The sequence below is a fragment of the Lithobates pipiens genome, unplaced genomic scaffold, assembly GCF_037356315.1.
Source record: "Lithobates pipiens isolate NorthernLeopardFrog02 unplaced genomic scaffold, aLitPip1_a1.2 Scaffold_8, whole genome shotgun sequence".
Taxonomy (NCBI): Eukaryota; Metazoa; Chordata; class Amphibia; order Anura; family Ranidae; genus Lithobates; species Lithobates pipiens.
The window spans coordinates 415,133,595-415,153,494 of record NW_027507903.1 but is presented as its reverse complement, the minus strand read 5'-3'; the positions used below and the strand labels follow the sequence as shown (position 1 = coordinate 415,153,494).

Here is a 19,900-nt window from a genome sequence, read left to right as displayed (position 1 = left end):
TAGAGGGTATGAATAGTCTTTAGCCTGGGTTCACACTGGTGCATGCAGAACAGCGAATGTGATTCGCACAGAAATCGCACCACATTCCAGTGCACATCATGTGCAGTGTGATTTGAGCCATACATTTTTGTTTGGCTCAAATCGCGTCACATCTGCAAAGAAAACCTGGCAGTTGCATTGTTTTGCAATCTGTTTTGGGGTGTCATTAATCTAACAGACACCCCCAGCAGATCGCATGGACACCATAAGATTGCTATGCGATGAGTGGAAACGCACCACATCTTGTGCATTTCTCGCATCGGTGTAAACTAGGGCTTAAAACTGAACTCCAGGATAGGTAAAAATTGTCTAAACACGAGGCATGCGTGTTCTTCAATGAATCTTGGTGCTTTGCGTATTTCATCCAGATCTGTGCAGCCATCCATTGTGAAACTTTGCTTCTGTACAGGAGATTCCTGTAATAATGACCGGTCAGAGCTGCTCCCTCTACTTGTGCAGGGTGACCGGTCTTGTGTCATGGGTGGGACTGCTCTGCTCCACAGTATGGGGTATGTGCAGCACAATTGTGGCGCTGCTACTGGGTTTGCAAAGACCTTTGGTGCACGCAAAGTGGATTTATATCCTTTTTGGCTATTGAGTATATTTAAATTTTTTTTTTTTTGTCCTGAGTTCTGTTTTCTAATGGTTCTCATATATATATATATATATATATATATATATATATATATATATATATATTATTATGAGGAGAGAGATAATCTCTGAAAAGTGGATGTCCCGGCTTTGGTATAGGCACTGAATAGTTTAAATGTTTCAATATTACCTGTGTTGTCTGAATGTTTTATATATTCCCTTCCTATAATTACTGTTTAAATGTTGGTGCTCTTCAATTTAAATGTTGGTGTTCAGTTAATTTATGTTCTCTTGCTAATCGATTTTATGGTGAAATCTGTGGGTCACTTTTTCTGTCTGACTGACTGTCTTTTATTTTTATTTTTTTTCCCTTTTAATTTTTGTGATTACACCAGACATTTAAACGTCTTATGGTAGATGAGGTAAGTGTGTTTTTGTGCTGTGCTTTTGTGCTGCCTCCCCTTGTATGGCCTGCATCAGAGGCTATGCTGTTGCATGTAAAGCTTTTGGTTAAAGTGCTTTTTTTTTTTTCTTTCTCTCTTTTGCTTTAAAAGTACTTCCAATTTCCATAGCATTGATGATACAAAAATGACATCCTACGATCACAAGTATGATTACTCGGCAAAGGTGGCCAAACTCGCGTCTTGTAAGTGATGCGCCCAGTTTGAGCTTATTTGGGAGCAGTGATGAGCACTATTTTTTTTTACTGGGCAGTAATTGTTACCAATACTTGTAGCGTCACCATGTGGGCCGTATTCAGCCATCAACTAAGTCAGAGAAAATACCACAGGGTGCTGGTGACTTAATGATATTTTCCATCTAGTAGATCCATTTCCCTTTTATTTCTGGTTAGACGGTTGCCTGTCTGGCCAACCTGAATAGGCAAACTTATGTTAAGTCATTTGGAAATGCAGCATGGAGCTAAGGTTGTTTCAGCATTAGGAAGAGAATCGCTTGTCATTCCCCTGCTAAACGATTCAGACGCTGTGGTCCCTGGTCCTTTCTTTTTCGTTTTTGTTTACTCTGTACTAGAGCTGCACGATTCTGGCCAAAATGAGTATCGCAGTTTTTTTTTTACTTAGAATAAAAAGATCACAATTCTCGCGGCATAAAATCTTTCACACTATACAAAAAAAATCGGGCTAACTTTTTAATTCATTGAAGTGTAATTTTTTTACCAAAAAATTGCATTTGAATGACGGTGTGCAAATACAGTGTGATATAAACTATTGCAACAACCACCTTTGTATTCTCTAGGGTCTCTACTAAAATATAGATATATAAAATCTAAAAAAAAAAAGATTTTAACTTGAAACCAACAAATGTCAGAAAAAGGATTAGTGTTTAAAGAGGGATTCCGCCAAAAAAAAAAAATATTAAAAGCCAGCAGCTATAAATACTACAGCTGCTGACTTTTAATAAATGGACACTCACCTGTCCTGGGTTCCAGCGATGCCGAGGCCGATCGACCGCTCGGGCCTCGGCTGCTGCCGCCACCATTCTAGGTGAGCGAATCGGCTTCACTGCCCGGTTCCCTACTGCGCATGCGCGAGCCGCGCCGCGCAATAGGAAATCTCCGCGCTGTCACTGACCCGTGTGTGTCCCAGCAGACAGCGCGGCAGGGCAGGAAATGGCGTAGACTCTCGTGGGAGTCTATGCCCGGAAGTGGGTGAAAATACCTGTCTTTGACAGGTATCTCCACCCCCCTCCCCCCTGAAAGGTGTCAATTGTCACACCGGAGGGGGGGGGGGGGGGGGTTCCGATCAGCGGAGGTTCCACTTTAGGTGGTTAAACTTCCCTCATTATCACACCAAAGTGTATTCCTTTGATCTAAAGGACAAACTGTTACAACGTTTACACTTCAGTTCCACTGCTAAAGAATGTTGATTCTAGGCAGACTGGCCGTTTTTTTTTTTTTTTTTCCCCTCCTTTCTTTTGTGGGCTGTTGGCTTTAGCAGAGCAGAGAAAATTCTCTGCATAGAAAGAATCAGGAAATACTTTGTCAAGATCACAAGGGGGGAAAAAAATGATAAAAATAATTCTTAACAATTAATCGTGCAGCTCTACACAGTACACAAACTCATTGAGGCAGCCCAGAGCCCATCGATCCAGGCCTTAAGACTGCATCAGAGATTGGAAGCTGTGTAAGATGGCAAAAGATGTGGGAGCTCATAAATAGGATATCGGCCACATATTACATTTAGTTATTTCTGATATAGATCGGTAACATTCTCGGAATCCAGTAACAATATAACATACACTTCAGAGATTGGTTTGTAAACACATTCCTCGTTGCTTTAATAACCCAATAACATTGCTGTGCTTCTTTTACTAATAATTTTAACAACTGTAGTTTTTTGACTAACCAGAATCACTGTTTTTATACTTATTTACACTGTATATTGACTTAAAGATATATTTGATATGTCATACTCTGACTTTTTAGATGTTTGACAAAAAGTAGGTTTTAAAGGCCTAAAAAAAATGAAATAAAATTAAAAGCCATCACAAAATTGGTGATACAAATTAACCTAATAATTATTTGTGTTCATAGTGTGTGTATACATTAAAGTCATTGTAAATGATCACCTTGTAAAAAAAAAAAAAAAAAAAAAAAAAAAAAAAAGTTCAGTTTAAAATAGAAATGAAAGGCAAAACATTTTTGTATAAATATGAAAATAAATTATAACTTTTTTTTTCTCCCTTTTTATAAAATGATCACATTCCCTTTGTTCTCGGCTGCATAATAGCTGAGGGAGGAGAAACAGCAGAACACTGAGCTTCCCAGTGAATGGCTGTGCAGCAGGGGCCTGTCAGGACAAATTTGATCATTGGAGGAGAGTACACAGAGTTCCCAGCACAGCTAGAGAACTGACCATGATGTGGTCTGTTTTTAATAGGAAAGCAAGGGGACTAGCAGGAACATTACATAAAGGAAGCATACAAAGAACAGGATCATTTCTGATACAAGTACATGGGATGAAGTACATATCACAAATAGGAAGTTTTGGGGTAACAAACTCTTTAGGTTTTATCTAAACCTAAAAACAAAAATGTAACCTATCGTAGCTCTGCAGCCTTTAGCTACAGGGAGGTGCATTCATTTTTCTGTTTTCAGGTTGCTTTTCTTTTTTAACCTGCTGGATTCTACCAGTAATACTTTCACTTCAAGGATGACGATACTCATCTGTCTGTATTAAGGCAGCAGAAGCAAGATAGGACGATGGAACCCAGACTCTCTCCTTCTCTATAACCTAGAGCGAGGATCTCCAAACTACGGCCCTTCAGCTGTTTCGGTAACTATACGTCACATGAGGCATTGTAAAACTCTGACATACCCAGGCATGACTAGACATGATGGGAATTGTAGTTCCTGAACTGGAGGCCATAATTTGGAGACCCTTGACTAGAGGGTTCTATAGACCTTGAAAAATAATGTAATTGATAACAGCACAGACAGAGCACATGAAATTATCAGTTCACAAGATGTATTTTCATACATCAGGGGACACCGAGCCATTGTAGTTACTATGTGGGTTATAGGCCACCTTTAGGTGATGGACACTGGCACGCCTTAAATTAAAAAGTGCACTCCCTATATAAACCCTCCCACTGGTGGGGGAACCTCAGTTCTTTTTTTTTTTTTTTTTTTTGCCAGTCTAAGGTGTTGATCATGAGTAAAGATGTGCTATGCTGAGCTCCACTGGAGCAATCCTTGCTGGGGCTGGCTATGCAGACTGATCCATTGAGTGTCTAATCTTGGCCGTATTGAATGGTACCCGGGCCTTGTATCCGAAGAAACTAGGCTTTTGCCTGTGAATGCTCTCCTTTGGTAAGCTGGACCCTGGGATAAAATACTTTTTGGTATTAAGGCCATCAAGTTTTTACTGCTATGGTGCTATTACAGGTGGGTTTTTCTTTTTGGATCCCCTGCTCCTGAAGGTTTAACGGAGCCCACCGTGGAGGGTGAAGATTGGGCCTGTTGGTTTACAACAGAAAAACCTGCGGCGGGAAGATAAGTGGAGCTTGTCTAAGAAATGTTTACATTTTTTCTTATGAAATATCTCCTTTAACCGGTACACGCCGATGTATGTCGGCAGAGTGGCACGGCTGGGCAAATGGGCGTACCTGTACGTCCCTTTAAATTTGCCGCCATGCCATCACCTCTGTGAGTCGGGCTGCAGGTTCTGTGGACTCTATCTCCGCGGGGATACCGCAATCGTCTCACGGGGAGGAAGAACGGGGAGATGCTAATGTAAACAAGCATCTTCTCGTTCTGCCTAGTGACAGTGTCACTGATCTCTTCTCCCTGTGATCGGGAGCAGAGATCAGTGACATGTCACACGTAGCCACACACCCCCACAGTTAGAAACACTCCCCAGGACACACTTAACCCTTACCCCGCCCCCTAGTGGTTAAGCCCTTCACTGCTAGTGTCATTTACACAGGGATCGTGCATTTGTATAGCACTGATTTCTGTATAAATGACAGTGGTCCCATAAATGTATCGAAAATGTCCCATGTGTCCGCCATAATGTCGCAGTCAGGATAAACATCGCTGATTGCCACCATTACTAGTTAAAAAATATATATATATTAAAGAGGGATTCTACCAAAAAAAAAAATATTAAAAGCCAGCAGCTATAAATACTACAGCTGCTGACTTTTACTAAATGGACACTCACCTGTCCCGGGTTCCAGCGATGCCGGCAGGCGAGGCCGATCGATCGCTCGGCTGCTGCCGCCACCATTCTAGGTGAGGGAATCAGGAAGTGAAGCAAATCGGCTTCACTTCCCGGTTCCCTACTGCGCATGCGCGAGTCGCGCCGTGCAATAGGAAATCTCTGCGCTGTCACTGGGACCCGTGTGTGTCCCAGCAGACAGCGCGGCAGGGCAGGAAATGGCGTAGACTCCCACGGGAGTCTATGCCCGGAAGTGGGTGTAAATACCTGTCTTTGACGGGTATCTCCACCCCCCTCCCCCCTGAAAGGTGTCAATTGTGACTCCGGAGGGGGGGAGGGATCCGATCAGCGGAGGTTCCACTTTAGGGTGGAATCCCGCTTTAATATAAAAAAAAACATAAAACTATCCCCTATTTTGTAAACGCTATAACTTTTGCGCAAACCATAAACGCTTATTGCGATTTTTATTTATTTTTACCAAAAATATGTAGAAGAATACATATCGGCCTAAACTGAGGAAAAACATGTTTTTTATATAATTTTTGGGGGATATTTATTATAGCAAAATGTAAAAAATAATGCGTTTTTTTTTTTTTTTCAAAATGTGTGCTTTTCTTTTTTTTTTTTTTTTTTTTTTTGTTTATAGCGCAAAAAATAACCACAGGGGTGATCAAATACCACCAAAAGCTTTTTTTTTTTTTTTTTGGGGGAAAAAAAAGGACGTAAATTTTGTTTGTCATGCCGCACGACCGCGCAATTGTCAGTTAAAGTGAATAAGTGCCGAATATCAAAAAGTGCTATGGTCAGGAATGGGATAAAATCTTCTGGGGCTGAAGCGGTTAATTTTAGTAAATGCTGTCATGCCTATGTTTCACCACTGGAAGCTGTATTGAGTAATCATAGCTCATGCTTCTCAGAGCCACGTTGTGTTTTGAGGCAGATGCTTCTTCCTCCGGCCGAGCGACACTTCTTGGGGAAGGAAGCACTGCAATTTTTTTTCGTAAAAAAAGAAAAAAAACAGTGCGAACGGCATGCCACTCGTGGCTTATGGACCCCCTTGCCTATTTTCCTTCCTTCCCAGGGATCCCACAGAATCGAGAGCCCCTGCCGCTCACGCGGCAAAAAGGCTCTTTTTGAAAGGAAGGAAGGGCCGTAGGTGATGCGGGGGCGGGGTTTAGCACAGAGTTGGCATCCTCCGATGTCCAGAGCGGGAGGGGTTGTTTTTAAGAACCTCCATGTGTATTTTGAAAACTGTGGAGGGACCCGAGCAAAGTGGCATTTAAGATTTGGTGACACAGGCTTTTCCCATGGACACATTTACTGCTGCATCAGGCTGAGCCTTAATAGCGATGTTGAAGCCGAACTATTGCTCAAGCGGTGCATGCAATTTCTTCTGATGATACCTCTGCTTTGTGCATCAGGCTAAGGTCAGAAGAGGGGTTAATACCCCCAGAAATAGAGCTAAAGGAGTCCCCCTCTAGCTCTGGTAAACCTACTCATCTCTACAGATGACATCCTCCCCTGAGAAGGAGTGACTGGTTAGAATGAGCATCAGGGGCATGAAATGTTTACAATTGTTTTAAACGCTGCAGCCCCTGTGTATTTTTCCAAGAGTTTTTTTTTTTTCCCTCACCCATGATGTTTTTAAAAAAAAAGAAGAAAAGTTTAGCGAACTTAATCGCACAGGTTCTCTTTCATTGCCCAGGACCCTCAAACGGAGGAACTAGGGGCGGGAGAAGACTAATCCCCTCAAGGGACCATAGATGACTCCTCTTCTGAGGTGTCAAATGTGGGAGAACTGGCTGGTTTCAATATCTTGCTGAATGGTCCACTCTGCATTTATGCTCCCTTAACTGAGTGTTTGGGCTCATTAAAGCCTCCTCAGACTGTGCATGCTTTTTCCTGTCCATTTATTGTCGGAAAAAGCCTTGTTGCATCTGTGAAGATCTCCCAGATAAATGTTATTTTCCTACTAAGAAAGTTTTTACACTTTATCCTATGGTGGAGGGAATTTACTAGGTACGGTATACTAGCAATTAGCATAGTACATCCTCTGTGAATAAGAGCTGTTATTGGCAGACACTACTCTAATGCTTAGGCATCCAACGTATGTTGGAATTCCTGTTTAAAAAAAGAAAACAAAATGTTTTCTGACAGCAATTGCTTAATCATTGTGAGGCCAGTTAAACAGGTGTTCTAGGTGTCCAGAATTATGGCAGCTTTATTCTTGCAATAGTTGCTTGTGAGTTCCTTTTGTAGAACTTCCACAAGGTCCTCATGCAAGTGCTGGTTTATAAACTATCCAAACACACAACTGCTGAGATGCCTAAGGCGATTTGTGCCTGTATAGGGTGCTATATACGGTTCTGTTCACATTGTTGCTAAACGCATGAGTGCAGGAACACCGGAGGATAAACTTCCTTTCACCATGCAGAAACTCCTGGCTAGTCTTCCTTTTGCGGTGGAACAGCTATTTGAGGATGTTTGGATAATTCTTCCAAAGAAATTCTAGTGGGAAAAGTACTCCCCTTTTTTGTCCATTTAGGTAAAGGAGTAAATTTTTATTTTTAAAAAAAGCTCCTTTTTGTGCCAGGGCATCAGCCTCAAGGCAGTCATGATGGCTTACGCCATCAGGTTCAATAGGTAATCCTCAGAGTTAACCCTAGGGGATACTTTAGCCTCCTTATCAGCGTCCCACTAGCTCAATAGGGGGAATTCTTCTGCAGTTCTCATAGATCTGACAGGAAGACGAATAGGGGACTTCATCAATAGCTCCAATCTGGAGTTCCAAGAATTCCAGTCTCCTTGTTTTTTTCTCAGATCAAATGTTCCTAAGGATCCAGAGAAAAATAAGTCTTCCTCTCTGCATGGAATATATCCGATGAGTAGTCCCCTTCGTACTAGGGGGAGAACTTTGGGCGTCTATCGATGTCTAGGATACTTATCTCCATGTGCCAATCTTCCCTGCTTACCAGAAGTTTCTACATTTCGATGTAGAAAATCTTAATTTCCAGTTTGTAGCTCTACCTTTTTTGGGCTAGCTTCTGCACCTCAAGTGTGTATAAAAATCCTGGCCCCTCCTTTAGCCAGGTTAAGGACGATCTACTCTTGATAGGTCAATAGGTAGCCCATTTAAACCAAGGTCTGGTTACCACAGTCAGCTACCTGGAATGCTTGGATCCTCAACCTAGTAAGATTGCAGTACTTGGGGCTGGTCATACAGTCTACAAAAGGGTATTTTTACCCCAGGATAGAATCGGCTCCTTAAGGATCCTTCTATTTAAATTTGCATGTGCTTATCAGGTAAGATGGTGGCTTCTTCAAGGCCGTTCCTTTTTTTTAAATTGTGTTTTTATTAGATTTTCAGAACAAGTACAATGTAATTAAGCATGGCAAGGCCGTTCCTTATGTGCAGTTCCATTCAAAACTTCTGCAAAACAGTATCCTGTCAACTTGGAACAAGAAGATCCAAACTCTGGACTTCCCGTTGCGTTATCCGCCAAAGTGCGTCAGAGCCTCTTTTGATGGTAGATATCCAAAAATCTTCTAAAAGGAAGATCCTTTCTACCAGTTGCCTGAAAAGTCGTAACGGATGCCAACCCTTGGGGCTGGGGAGCAGTCCTGGAAGAAGCGTCTGTCCAGGGGAAATGGTCCAGATCAGAGATGACCTTGCCCGTCAATATTCTAGAGATTTGGGCAGTAGCCTTGCCCTGGAGGCCTGGACGCTCAGACTGTTGTCTTGTCAGAGTCCAGCCTATGGCCACATCACCCTGAAAGCGCCCAATCTCGTCTGATCTCAGAGGCTAAGCAGGGTCGGGCCTGTTAAGTACCTGGGTGGGAGACCGCCTGGGAATACCAGGTGCCATAGGCTCAATCCGACAATGCCACAGCGGTGGCTTATATCATTCACCAAGTGGGCACGAGAAGTTGTGCGGCCCAAAAAGGTGAATTTTTTTCTGTCTTAGGCAAGGAATGTTGTTTTCTTCCCATCAGCAATTTAATTCCAGGAATGCAGAATTGGCAGGCAGACTACTTGAGTCGGCAACAATTGTTTCCAGGAGAATGGTTCCTTCACCCCCTGGCATTCTGTCAATATGCCAAGGATAGGGACTTCCGGCCTTGGGTCTATTGGAGTCCGGGTTCAAAAAGATCGACAACTTTGTGTCAAGGACAAAAGATCAGTTGGCATACGAAACAGATGCCTTGTTATTTATTATTTTATGCTTTCCCTCCTGTTCTGCTTCAGCGCCTTCTTCGAGGGAGCAAGCAAAAAGGGAAAGAGGTGATTCTTGTGGCCCAGCATGGCCCAGGAGATCTTGGTTTGTCAAGATCATAAAGATGCTGGGAGGGGACCCTTGGTCCCCCCACTGTGACCAGACCTTCTTTCACAAGGTCCATCCTTCCTTACAAACGCTAAATTTAATGGTTTGGCTATTGAGACCCACAGTCTAAAATAATACTGTGGGTGGGCTGTCAGCTTCAGTAGTTTCTACTACCTGTTATGCTAGGAAGCCAGCCTCCGCTGTCCTATACTATAGAGTCTGGAAGGCATATGTGTCCTGGTGTGTATCCAGGGGTTAGCACCCCAGGAAATGTGTCATAGGTAGGATCTTTGAATTCCTACAGATGGGATTAGAAATCAAGCTGGCCCTGAGTACTATCAAAGACCAGGTATCGACCTTATCTGTGTTTTTTTTTTTTTTTTTTTAACAACCACTTGCTTCTCACTCTGGTTTGTAAATGATTCAAGGGGAAACGTGGATTAATCCTCCAGTTGGGTCACCCCTGAATCCTTGGGACTTAAGATTAGTCCTATCGACTTAACAAAAACAGCCTATTTTTGAGCCAATATGGGATTTTTCCCTGGTTACCATATCTTCTGCAAGAAGAGTATCAGGGTTGGCTGCTCTTTCTTGTAAAGAGTCATATTATATTATTCTTAAGGATACGGTTGTATTGCGGCCTCATCCTAATTTCCTTCTGAAGGTAGTGTCGGGCTTTTTTTTTTTTTTTTTTTTCCATTTAAACCAGGATATTATTCTGCCTTAATTTTTTTTTTTTTTTTTCAGAACTTCATTCTCTGAAAGAAAGGTCACTACATTCTCTTGATATGGTGAGAGTGGTCAAGGTGCATTTAAGGGTGGCCGCTCAGATGCATAAAAACAGATGTTTTTTTTTTTGTGCTGTCTGACGGTCCTAAAAGAGGACAGGCAGCATCGGAATCTACAATCTCTTGGTGGATTCGTCAAGTGATTGTTAAAGTTTTTGGCTTAAAAGAAGACAATTCCTCCTTTTTTCATTTTTGAGGCACTCCACCAGGGCCGTTAGTGCTTCTTGGGCAGTGCATCAACAAGCCTCCATGACTCAGATTTGCAAGGCCTGCAACTTGGTCTTCAGTCCATACATTTACCAGATTCTATCAAGTAGATGTAATAGATCATGAGGATATCGCCTTTGGTGCAGTGTACTGCAGGTTGCAGTATGAGTCCTCTAGCCTCTTGGTGCCCTACTGTTGTGTCTCCTTCCCTTCAGTTGGCATTGCTATGGGACATCCCACATAGTAACTACTATGGCTCTGTGTCCCCCTGATGTATGAAAAGAAATCCAGGATTTTTAAAAACAACTTACCTGTAAAAATCCTTTTCTTTGTAGTACATCAGGGGACACAGTGGTCCCTCCTTTCTTGGTATATGCATATATTGCTATACTACAAAACTGAGGTGCTCCCGCCAGTGGGAGGGGTTATATAGAGAGTGCACTTTTTAATTTAGGGTCCATCACCTGAAGGTGGCCTATAACCCACATAGTAACTACTATGGCTCCTTGTCCCCTGTACTTCAAAGAAAATGATTTTACAGGTAAGCTGTTTTTAAAAATCCTGTTTTTCGGCAGTATATATCAAACCACTTTTAATGGTACAACCTCTACTCCAAAAATGTTGGGACGCTGTGTATAATGATCTGCAAAACTCAAACACATTTCATTCACATTAGAAAACAAATCATATCAAATGTTTAAGCTAAGAAAGTTTACCCTTTTTTCTTTAAAGCGGGAGTCCACCGGGACTCCGCGTTTTTTTTTTTTTTTTTTTTTTTTTTTTTTAAAAGCCAGCAGCTACAAATACTGCAGCTGCTGACTTTTAAATAGTGACACTTACCTGTCCAGCGCGCCCGCGATGATCGGCACCCGAAGCCGATCGCTCGCTCGTCTATCGGGTCCTGCCGCCGCCATCTTGGGTATGGGAATCAGGAAATGGAGCCTTTCGGCTTACTGCGCATGCGCGAGCCGCGCGGCGCAATCCGGACGGTCCCCGCTGCCTCTGGGAGCTGTGTGTTTCCCAGCAGGCAGCGGGGCACTTGCTGAAGGGGACGGGCGCTTGCGGAAAGGGGCGTAACGTACGCCCCTTTCCGCAGAGAGCTAGCCCGGAAGTGGGTGCAGTTACCTGGATTATCCAGGTAACTGCACCCCCCTCCCCCCTGAAAGGTGCCGATTGTGGCGCCGGAGGGGGGGGGGATTCCGATGAGCGGAGGTCCATTTTAGGGTGTACCTCCGCTTTAAAAAACAAAAAACTTGATGGCTGCAACATGCCTCACAATAGCTGTGATGGGGCAACCAAAAGATGGCAAAGTAAGTGGTTCTAACACTGAAGAACTGGAACAGCATTTTGAAAATAATTGGGTTTACTGGCAACAGGTCAGTACCATGGTTGGGTATAAGAGTCAGTGTTTCAAAAGTAAAGGTGGGTAGAGCTTCAACAATCTGTGAAGAGCTGCATCTAAACGTTGTCGACTATTTCAGAATAATCCTCGCTGTAAAATTTCAGACTTTAAATGTATCATCATCGACAGTACATAATATCAAGATTCTGAGAATCTGGCGAAATCTCTGTCCACAAGACTGAAACTCAATATTGGAGGCCTGTGATCTTCGGTCCTCACAACACTGCTTTAAAAACAGGCATCATTCTGGGATGGACATCACCGCATGGACTCAGGAATACTTACAAAAATCACTGACTCTGAACACCGTTCGTCATGCCTTCTAATATGTAGGATAAAGCTCTAGCATTCAAAGAAGCCATATGTGAACATGATACAGAAATGCCCCTGTCTTCTCTGAGGCAAAGCTGCTTTAAAATAGTCTGTAGCAAAGTAGAAAACCCGCGATCAGACAAATCAAAATTTTATGTTCTTTTTGCAACCATGGGCACGGCATCCTCCAGACTAAAGAGGAGAGGGTACTTCCAGCTTATCTGTGCTCAGTTCAAAATCCTGCGTCTGACGGTATAGGGGTCCGATAGTGCATATGGAATGGGCAGCCTGCACATCTGGAATGGCTTCATCAATTCTGAAAGATATATCCAGGTTTTAGCGCAGCATATACTCCCATCCAGAGCCTTTTTCATGGAAGACCTTGCATATTTCAGCAGGACAATATTAAACAGTGTACTGCACCTATGGCAACAGCATGCTTCGTAGTAGGAGTCTGTGTGCTTAACTGGCCTGCCTGCAGTCCAGACCTTTCACCAACTGAAAATATTTGGTGCATCTTGAAACTAAAAATATAATGAAAACCCAGGACTGTTGAGCAGTTAGGATCCTATATCAGACAAAAATGGGACAACATTCCTCTCCCAAAACTCCAGCAACTGGTCTCGGTTCCCAGACATTTTAAAGTGTTTTATTCAAAGAATGAATGCTACACCATGGTAAACAAGGCCCTGTCAACTTTTTTGAGATGTTGCTGCTGTCAACTTAAAAATGACCTTTCTTTTCTTTCATCAGTAATAACTATGTGGGTTATATCGGCATATCAGGTGCTGGACACTGGCATGCCCCTTAACCACTTCAGCTCCGGACCAATAAACACCTTAAGGACCAGAGGTCTTTTTCCAATTTCGCACTGCGCTGCTTTAACTGGTAATTGCGCGGTCATGCAATATTGCACCCAAACGAAATGTGCGTCCTTTTCTTCCCACAAATAGAGCTTTCTTTTGATGGTATTTGATTGCCTCTGCGTTTTTTTTTTTTTTGCGATATAAATGGAAAAAGAGCGAAAATTTTGAAAAAAAAAGATATTTTCTTCTTTTTGTTATAAGAAAAATTGAATAAACTACATTTTAGTCATACATTGAGGGCAAAATTTATTCAGCCACATGTCTTTAGTAAAAAAAATGTCAATAAGCGTATATTTTTTGGTTTGCGCAAAAGTTATAGCGTCTACAAACTAGAGTACATTTTCTGGAATTTACACAGCTTTTAATTTATGACTGCCTATCTCATTTCTTGAGGTGCTAAAATGGCAGGGCAGTACAAACCCCCCCCCCCCCCAAATGACCCCATTTTGGAAAGTAGACACCCCAAGGAAATTGCTGATGGGTATGTTGAGCCCATTGAATATTTATTTTTTTGTCCTAAGGGATTGAATGACAAAAAAAAAAAAAAATTTTTTTACAAAAAGTTGTCACTAAATGATATATTGCTCACACATGCCATGGTTATATGTGGAATTGCACCCCAAAATATATTCCGCTACTTCTCCCGAGTATGGGGATACCACATGTGTGGGACTTTTTGGGAGTCTAGTCGCGCACTGCACCCCGAAAACCAATCACCACCTTCAGGATTTCTAAGGGTGCAAATTTTTGATTTAACTCCTCACTACCTATCACAGTTTCGAAGGCCATAAAATGCCAAAATAGCACAAAACCCCCCAAAATGACCCCATTTTGGAAAGTAGACACCCCAAGCTATTTACTGAGAGGCATGTTGAGTCCATGGAATATTTTTTATTTTGCCAAAAGTTGCGGGAATATTACAAACTTTTTTTTTTTTTGCACAAAGTTGTCACTAAATGATATATTGCTCACACATGCTATGGGCAGAAGTCAATTTACACCCCAAAATAAATTCTGCTGCTTCTCCCGAGTACGGGGATACCACATGTGGGGGACTTTTTGGGAGCCTAGCCACGTACGGGACCCCGAAAACCAAGCACTGCCTTCCGGATTTAAATATAAAATGCTACCAAAAAAACTGTTGGCGATCGCAGGGATCAGGCCTGACTCTGCGATCGCTGCAGTTATGTGTTTAGTGTTTTGTAAGTGACAGTGATCGATCGATACTGCACTTGGGTGGGCTGGGCAGAGGGGCAAAACGCAGGTGCTAGCAGGTATCTGGGCTGATCCCGCTAACAATGCGTTTTTTTGGAACCCTGAACTGCTGGGGACGCTAGTATAGATCTGATCAGATCAGATATTGATCTGTTCAGATTCTATACCACTACGGGAGGTGTATGCTTTGCGCATGGGTGTTAGCGGTACTGGCACTAACCTAGCGCTGCCTGGGGCGACGCAGACTCTGACCCTAAAACCTAATTGATATCACCCGCCGGGTGATCAGGGGGTTAAACCTTTATTGGGTAATAAATGGTGGGTGCCCTGATGCTATAAAAAGCAAACTAACCAGAGTCACCCGTAACACTTATACGGTGATCAGTGGTGAAAGGGTTAACTAGGGGCAATCAGGGGGTTCAAATTTTTATTAGGTAGTATATGGGGGTCCCTGGCGCTATATAAAAACCTGACGGGGAACCTAAATAACTAACTGGCTAACCAGCGTCACCAGTGACACTTATACTGTGATCGCTGGTGAAAGGGTTAACTAGGGGCAATCAGGATGTTAAAACCATTATTGGGTAGTATATCGGGGTACCTAGCGCTATAAAAACCTGGCGGTGAACCTAAAAAAATAACTAGCTACCTAGCGACAGTAGCGACACTGATGCAGCGATCAGAAAAATGATCGCTTAGTGACAGTGGCAAAAGGGGGTGAAAGGGTTAACTAGGGGCAATCAGGATGTTAAAACCATTATTGGGTAGTATATCGGGGTACCTAGCGATATAAAAACCTGGCGGTGAACCTAAAAAAAATAACTAGCTACCTAGCGACACTACTGCAGCGATCAGAAAAATTATCGCTTAGTGACATTGGCAAAAGGGGGTGAAAGGGTTAACTCTAGGGGCAATCAGGGGGTTAAATCTTTATTGGGGGGTGATAGGGGGCTACCCTGGACCTAACACTAACTGCCCTGACAGTTTTTACTTTTACAACTGACACTGAATGCATTGATCAGTAAAGAAATGATCAATGCAATCAGTGACACTGTGACTGGGGGGGGAGGGGGGGCGGGGGGCGATCGGGGGGGGGGGGATCGGGGGGGGGGGGGGTTTGTGTACCTGTGTGTACCTACATGTCAGTGTAGTGTTGGTGCATACTTACTATTAGTCTTCTCCTCGTAGTCCGGTCAAAAAGACCGCCCCGAGGAGAATGACATCACTTCCTCCTTCCTGTGTAAACAATACACAGTGGGAGGAAGTTCGTCATTGGCCAGGAGCGATCCAGAGGGGGTGGCCGAAAACCAACGGCCATCCCCTCATCACGGATCGCTGCTGGAGGGAAACGGACCGCCGTATCCAGCGGGAGGGGGTCCGATCGGACCCCCCACCCGCTGGAAGGCAGGCACGTAGATCTACGTGATTGTGCCTGCCTGTGCCATTCTGATCACGTATAATGGCAATACGGCGGTCCTTAAGTGGTTAAGGCGTGAACTTCCCCCATATAACCCCTCCCATTACTGGGAGTCAGGTTTTTCACCAGTGTCTAAAGTGTTGGGCACATGTAAGGATGTATGTACTGAGCTCCACAGACAGTAATCCTTTGAAAGCCAGCCATCCTGACCGGATCTATTATGATGTCTCCGTAATGGACTAAATGAACGGTACCCGGGTCTTGTCATTCGAAGACGCAAGGTTTTTCTTGTGAATGCTTTTAAGCTTAAGCTGGGCCCTTGGATCCAGTACATTTTGGTAGTAAGGCCAATAAAAGCTTACTGGCAATGTCTTCTCTCAGGTCCAGGATTGCGGGATCACCTGAGAGTGCCAGTGTTCCTGAAGGTTTCCTTTCAAGGTCTCGGAGCCTACCATGAAAGGCGAAGATTGTTTGTTTGTTTGTTTGTTTTTTTATTTTTATTTTTATTTTTTTTAATCTGACAAACCCTGCTGCGAGGAAAGGTAGTAGATAATCTCTCCTTCCATGTATTGTGTCGTCATGTCTGTGTCACCACTGAAGGCTGTATTGAGAACTCACCATTCTGACGCTGGAAACAGCAGAAGCTCCACTCTCCTCTCAAGCCAGCTCAGACCCTCAGGTAAGAAGGGTCTGATCACTTCCTGGGCCCCCAGATTGGCGATTTTTGTCTGCCGGGACGAGTCAAACTTTTATTCACAGAGAATATAGCAGCGTTAATTGCTGGTATACCCCACTTTGTGACTTTTTTCCTCCAATAGGATAACGTGTGAAAACTTTTTTTAGGAGGGAAAAAATGGGTGAGCCACTCCGATAAGACTTTCCAGAAATGAATGGACAGGAAAGGCATGCACAGCTTGGAGGCTTTAGCGAACCCAAACACTCAGTTAATGGTACATAAATGTGGACTGGACCATTCAGCAAGAAATTGCACCTTCAATCGTACAGATTGTGAAAGCTGAGGAGTCATTAGCCTCACCACGATCCCCTGAGGGAATTTATCTACTCCCGCTCCCAGTTCCACAGTTTGAGGGTCATGGGTAATGGAAGAGATCCTTTTGCATTTTGTTCCACACTGGGATGCGATTAAAGCCGCTAACCTTTTTTTTTTTCCCTCCAATCCTATCATGGGAAAAGGAAAAAATACCTTTTTAGTAACATAAACAAGGGCTTGGCATGTGGTGAGGTGGAGACCCGTAACAAGACACTGCGCAGGGGCGGTGAAAAAAATGGAGCGGCATTGCCGATTGTTTTTGGCTTCTGCCCTGCAGGATGAGGGGGAGAGCTTTGTCCAAGTGGGGGGTGTTTAGTGGAAGAAAATTCCCCCCCCCCCAAATGTTCCCAGAGGTCTGAGCTGCACGCCGGAGGGAAGTCTGCTGCTTCTGTGACGAGCGTGATGTTTGAGGAGCATGAAAAGGTAATGTGCTTTATACAGCCCCCAGTGTTGACTCTTAGGCATGACACCACTTTTTTTAAAGGAGACATTTCATAAGAAGATTTAAAAATTCCTCCACTTACCTTTCCTGCCGCAGGGTTTTATGTGGTAAAACCAACAGACCCAATCTTCACCTCTCACGGTGGGCTCCATTACAAAACCTTCAGGAATCTGGGACCCTCGGGGGAACCCACACTCCTGGATCTGTAAAACACCCCGCCAGAAAAGAACGTTATGGCTGAAAAAAACCAAAGCTCTGGATGCCGGGATCCAGGTCTCTAAAAGAGAAGCGTTACAGGCAAAACCTTGTTTCTTCTGCCACGAGGCCCGGGTACCATTCAATTCGGCCTGTAAAGACACTTTGAATGAATCTGGGTGCATAGCTTGCCCCAGCAAGGATTGCTACAGTGGAGCTCAGCACAGCACATCTTTACTCGTGACACACCTTAGACACTGGTGAAAAAATGTAGGTACTCCCAGTAGTGGGCGGGGTTATATAGGGAGTGGACTTCCTGTCTTAGGGTGAGCCAGTGTCCATCACCTGAAGGTGGCCTATAACCCACATAGTAACTACTATGGCTCTGTGTCCTGTGATGTACGATAAGAAAAGCGTTTCTTTAAAATGTATTGATAAATAACAAAATACCCATGTTACTTACATGTTGGCACCATAAATGCCCTACCATATTGAAAGGGGTGAGAGTCAGAGCAACTGTCTCACCCGGGGCTGAGACAAGGAATAGATCTCCCAGTCCAAAGGGAAAATTCAGCAAGAGGAAAACAAGGACCCCACCTGCAAAACTGTGGAGTGTGACAAAGTGTGTAAATCTGGTCTGTAAAGATATGTTTATAAATGAATATGCAAAAAAAGGGTAAGGAATATAATAAAGGACATAGATTGGTGAAGTTACCGATGACTCCAAAAAGCCAAGTGAAAAGTAAAATTGGGACAAAGTAAAAGGAATCGTATATCGCAAAGAGAAAAAAACAAAAGTGCAAAATCGCATAAAAAAATCATGCAATACCCCATAGGGGAAAGGGTGTATATGCATAGTTAGTTGGTCCATGCTTGACCAATGTAACTATATTAAAATATACCATACCTGAAATTCTTCTTTGACATAATATGCTTTGTCACCACTGTGAGCTATTCTTGCATTAGAGTGCAATCCTGGAAAGTATTTACAGCGCTTCCCTTTTCCACATTTTGGAAAAATTGATTAAATGTATTATTTTCCTCCAAAATTCTACAAACAATACCCCATAATGACAATGTGAAAGAAGTTTGTTTTAAATCTTTCAGACTTATTAAAAATAAACAAAAAAAATCCCATGTACACTAGTATTTACAGCCTTAACAGTTAACAGTGGATGTCGGAGCACAAACCAAGCCATGAAGTCCAAGGAATTATCTGTAGACCTCAGAGACAGGATTGTATCGAGGCACAGATCTGGGAAAGGTTACGGAACATTTCTGCAACATTGAAGGTCCCAATGAGCACAGTGGCCTCCATCTGTAAATTGTAGAAGCTTGGAACCACCAGGACTCGACTTGCTAGAATGTGCCGGCCAGGCCAAACTGAGTGATCGGGGAAGAAGGGCCTTAGTCAGGGAGGTGACAAAGAACCCGATGGTCACTGGCAGAGCTGCAGCATTTCTCTGTGGAGAGAGAACCTTCCAGAAGAACAACCATCTTCTGCAACACTCCACCATTTGGGCCTGTATGGTAGAGTGGCCACACGTAAGCCATTTGTTAGTAAAAGGCACGTGACAGCCTGCCTGGAGTTTGCCAAAAGGCACCTGAAGGACTCTGACCATAAGAAACAAAAATTCTTTGGTCTGATGAAACAAAGATTGAACTCTTTGGCCTGAATGGCAAGCATCATGTCTGGAGGATACCGGGCACTGCTCATCACCAGGCCAAAAACATCCCTACAGTGTAACATGCTGGTGGCTGCATCATGTTGTGGGGATGTTTCAGCGGCAGGAACGGGGTGCCTATTCAGGATCGTGGGAAAGATGAATACAGCAATGTACAGAGAGATGTACAGTTGAAAACCTGCTTCAGATTGCCTGGACTGGGGTGCAGGTTAAGATTCCAACAGGACAACGACCCTAAGCACACAGCCAAGATAACAAAGGAGTGGTTACAGGACAACTCTATGAATGTCATTGAGTGGCCCAGCCAGAGCCCAGACTTGAATCTGAATGAACATCTCTGGGGAGATCTGAAAGTGGCTGTGTGCTGACGCGCCACATCCAACCTGAGCTTGAGAGGTCCTGCAAAGAAGAATTGGAGAAAATAGGTGTGCCAAGCTTGTAGCATCATATGTAAAAAAGACTTGAGGCTGTAATTGGTGCCGAAGGTGCTGCAACAAAGTATTGAACAAAGGCTGTGAATACTTAGGCACATGTGGTTTTCTTTTATTTATTTTTTCCTTATTTTTTTTTTTATAAATTTGCAAAGATTTACAACAAACTTTTGACTTTGTCATTGTGGGGTATTGTTTGTATAATTTTTAGGAAAATAATTACTTTAATCCATTTGGGAATAAGGCTATAAC

General features: G+C 43.3%; 1 protein-coding gene and 1 pseudogene across 1 annotated transcript in view; both read left to right on the top strand.

Annotated features, from left to right (window-relative positions):
• Positions 1 to 19,900, top strand: part of LOC143962194 (protein diaphanous homolog 1-like) — a 311,409-nt gene that overhangs the window by 102,362 nt on the left and 189,147 nt on the right. The window contains exon 2 of the mRNA XM_077471524.1: positions 1,029 to 1,055. Within this exon, the coding sequence (XP_077327650.1) occupies positions 1,029 to 1,055 (27 nt within the window). The remainder of the gene's footprint in view (positions 1 to 1,028; positions 1,056 to 19,900) is intronic.
• LOC143965393 (5S ribosomal RNA) lies at positions 9,068 to 9,186 on the top strand (annotated as a pseudogene).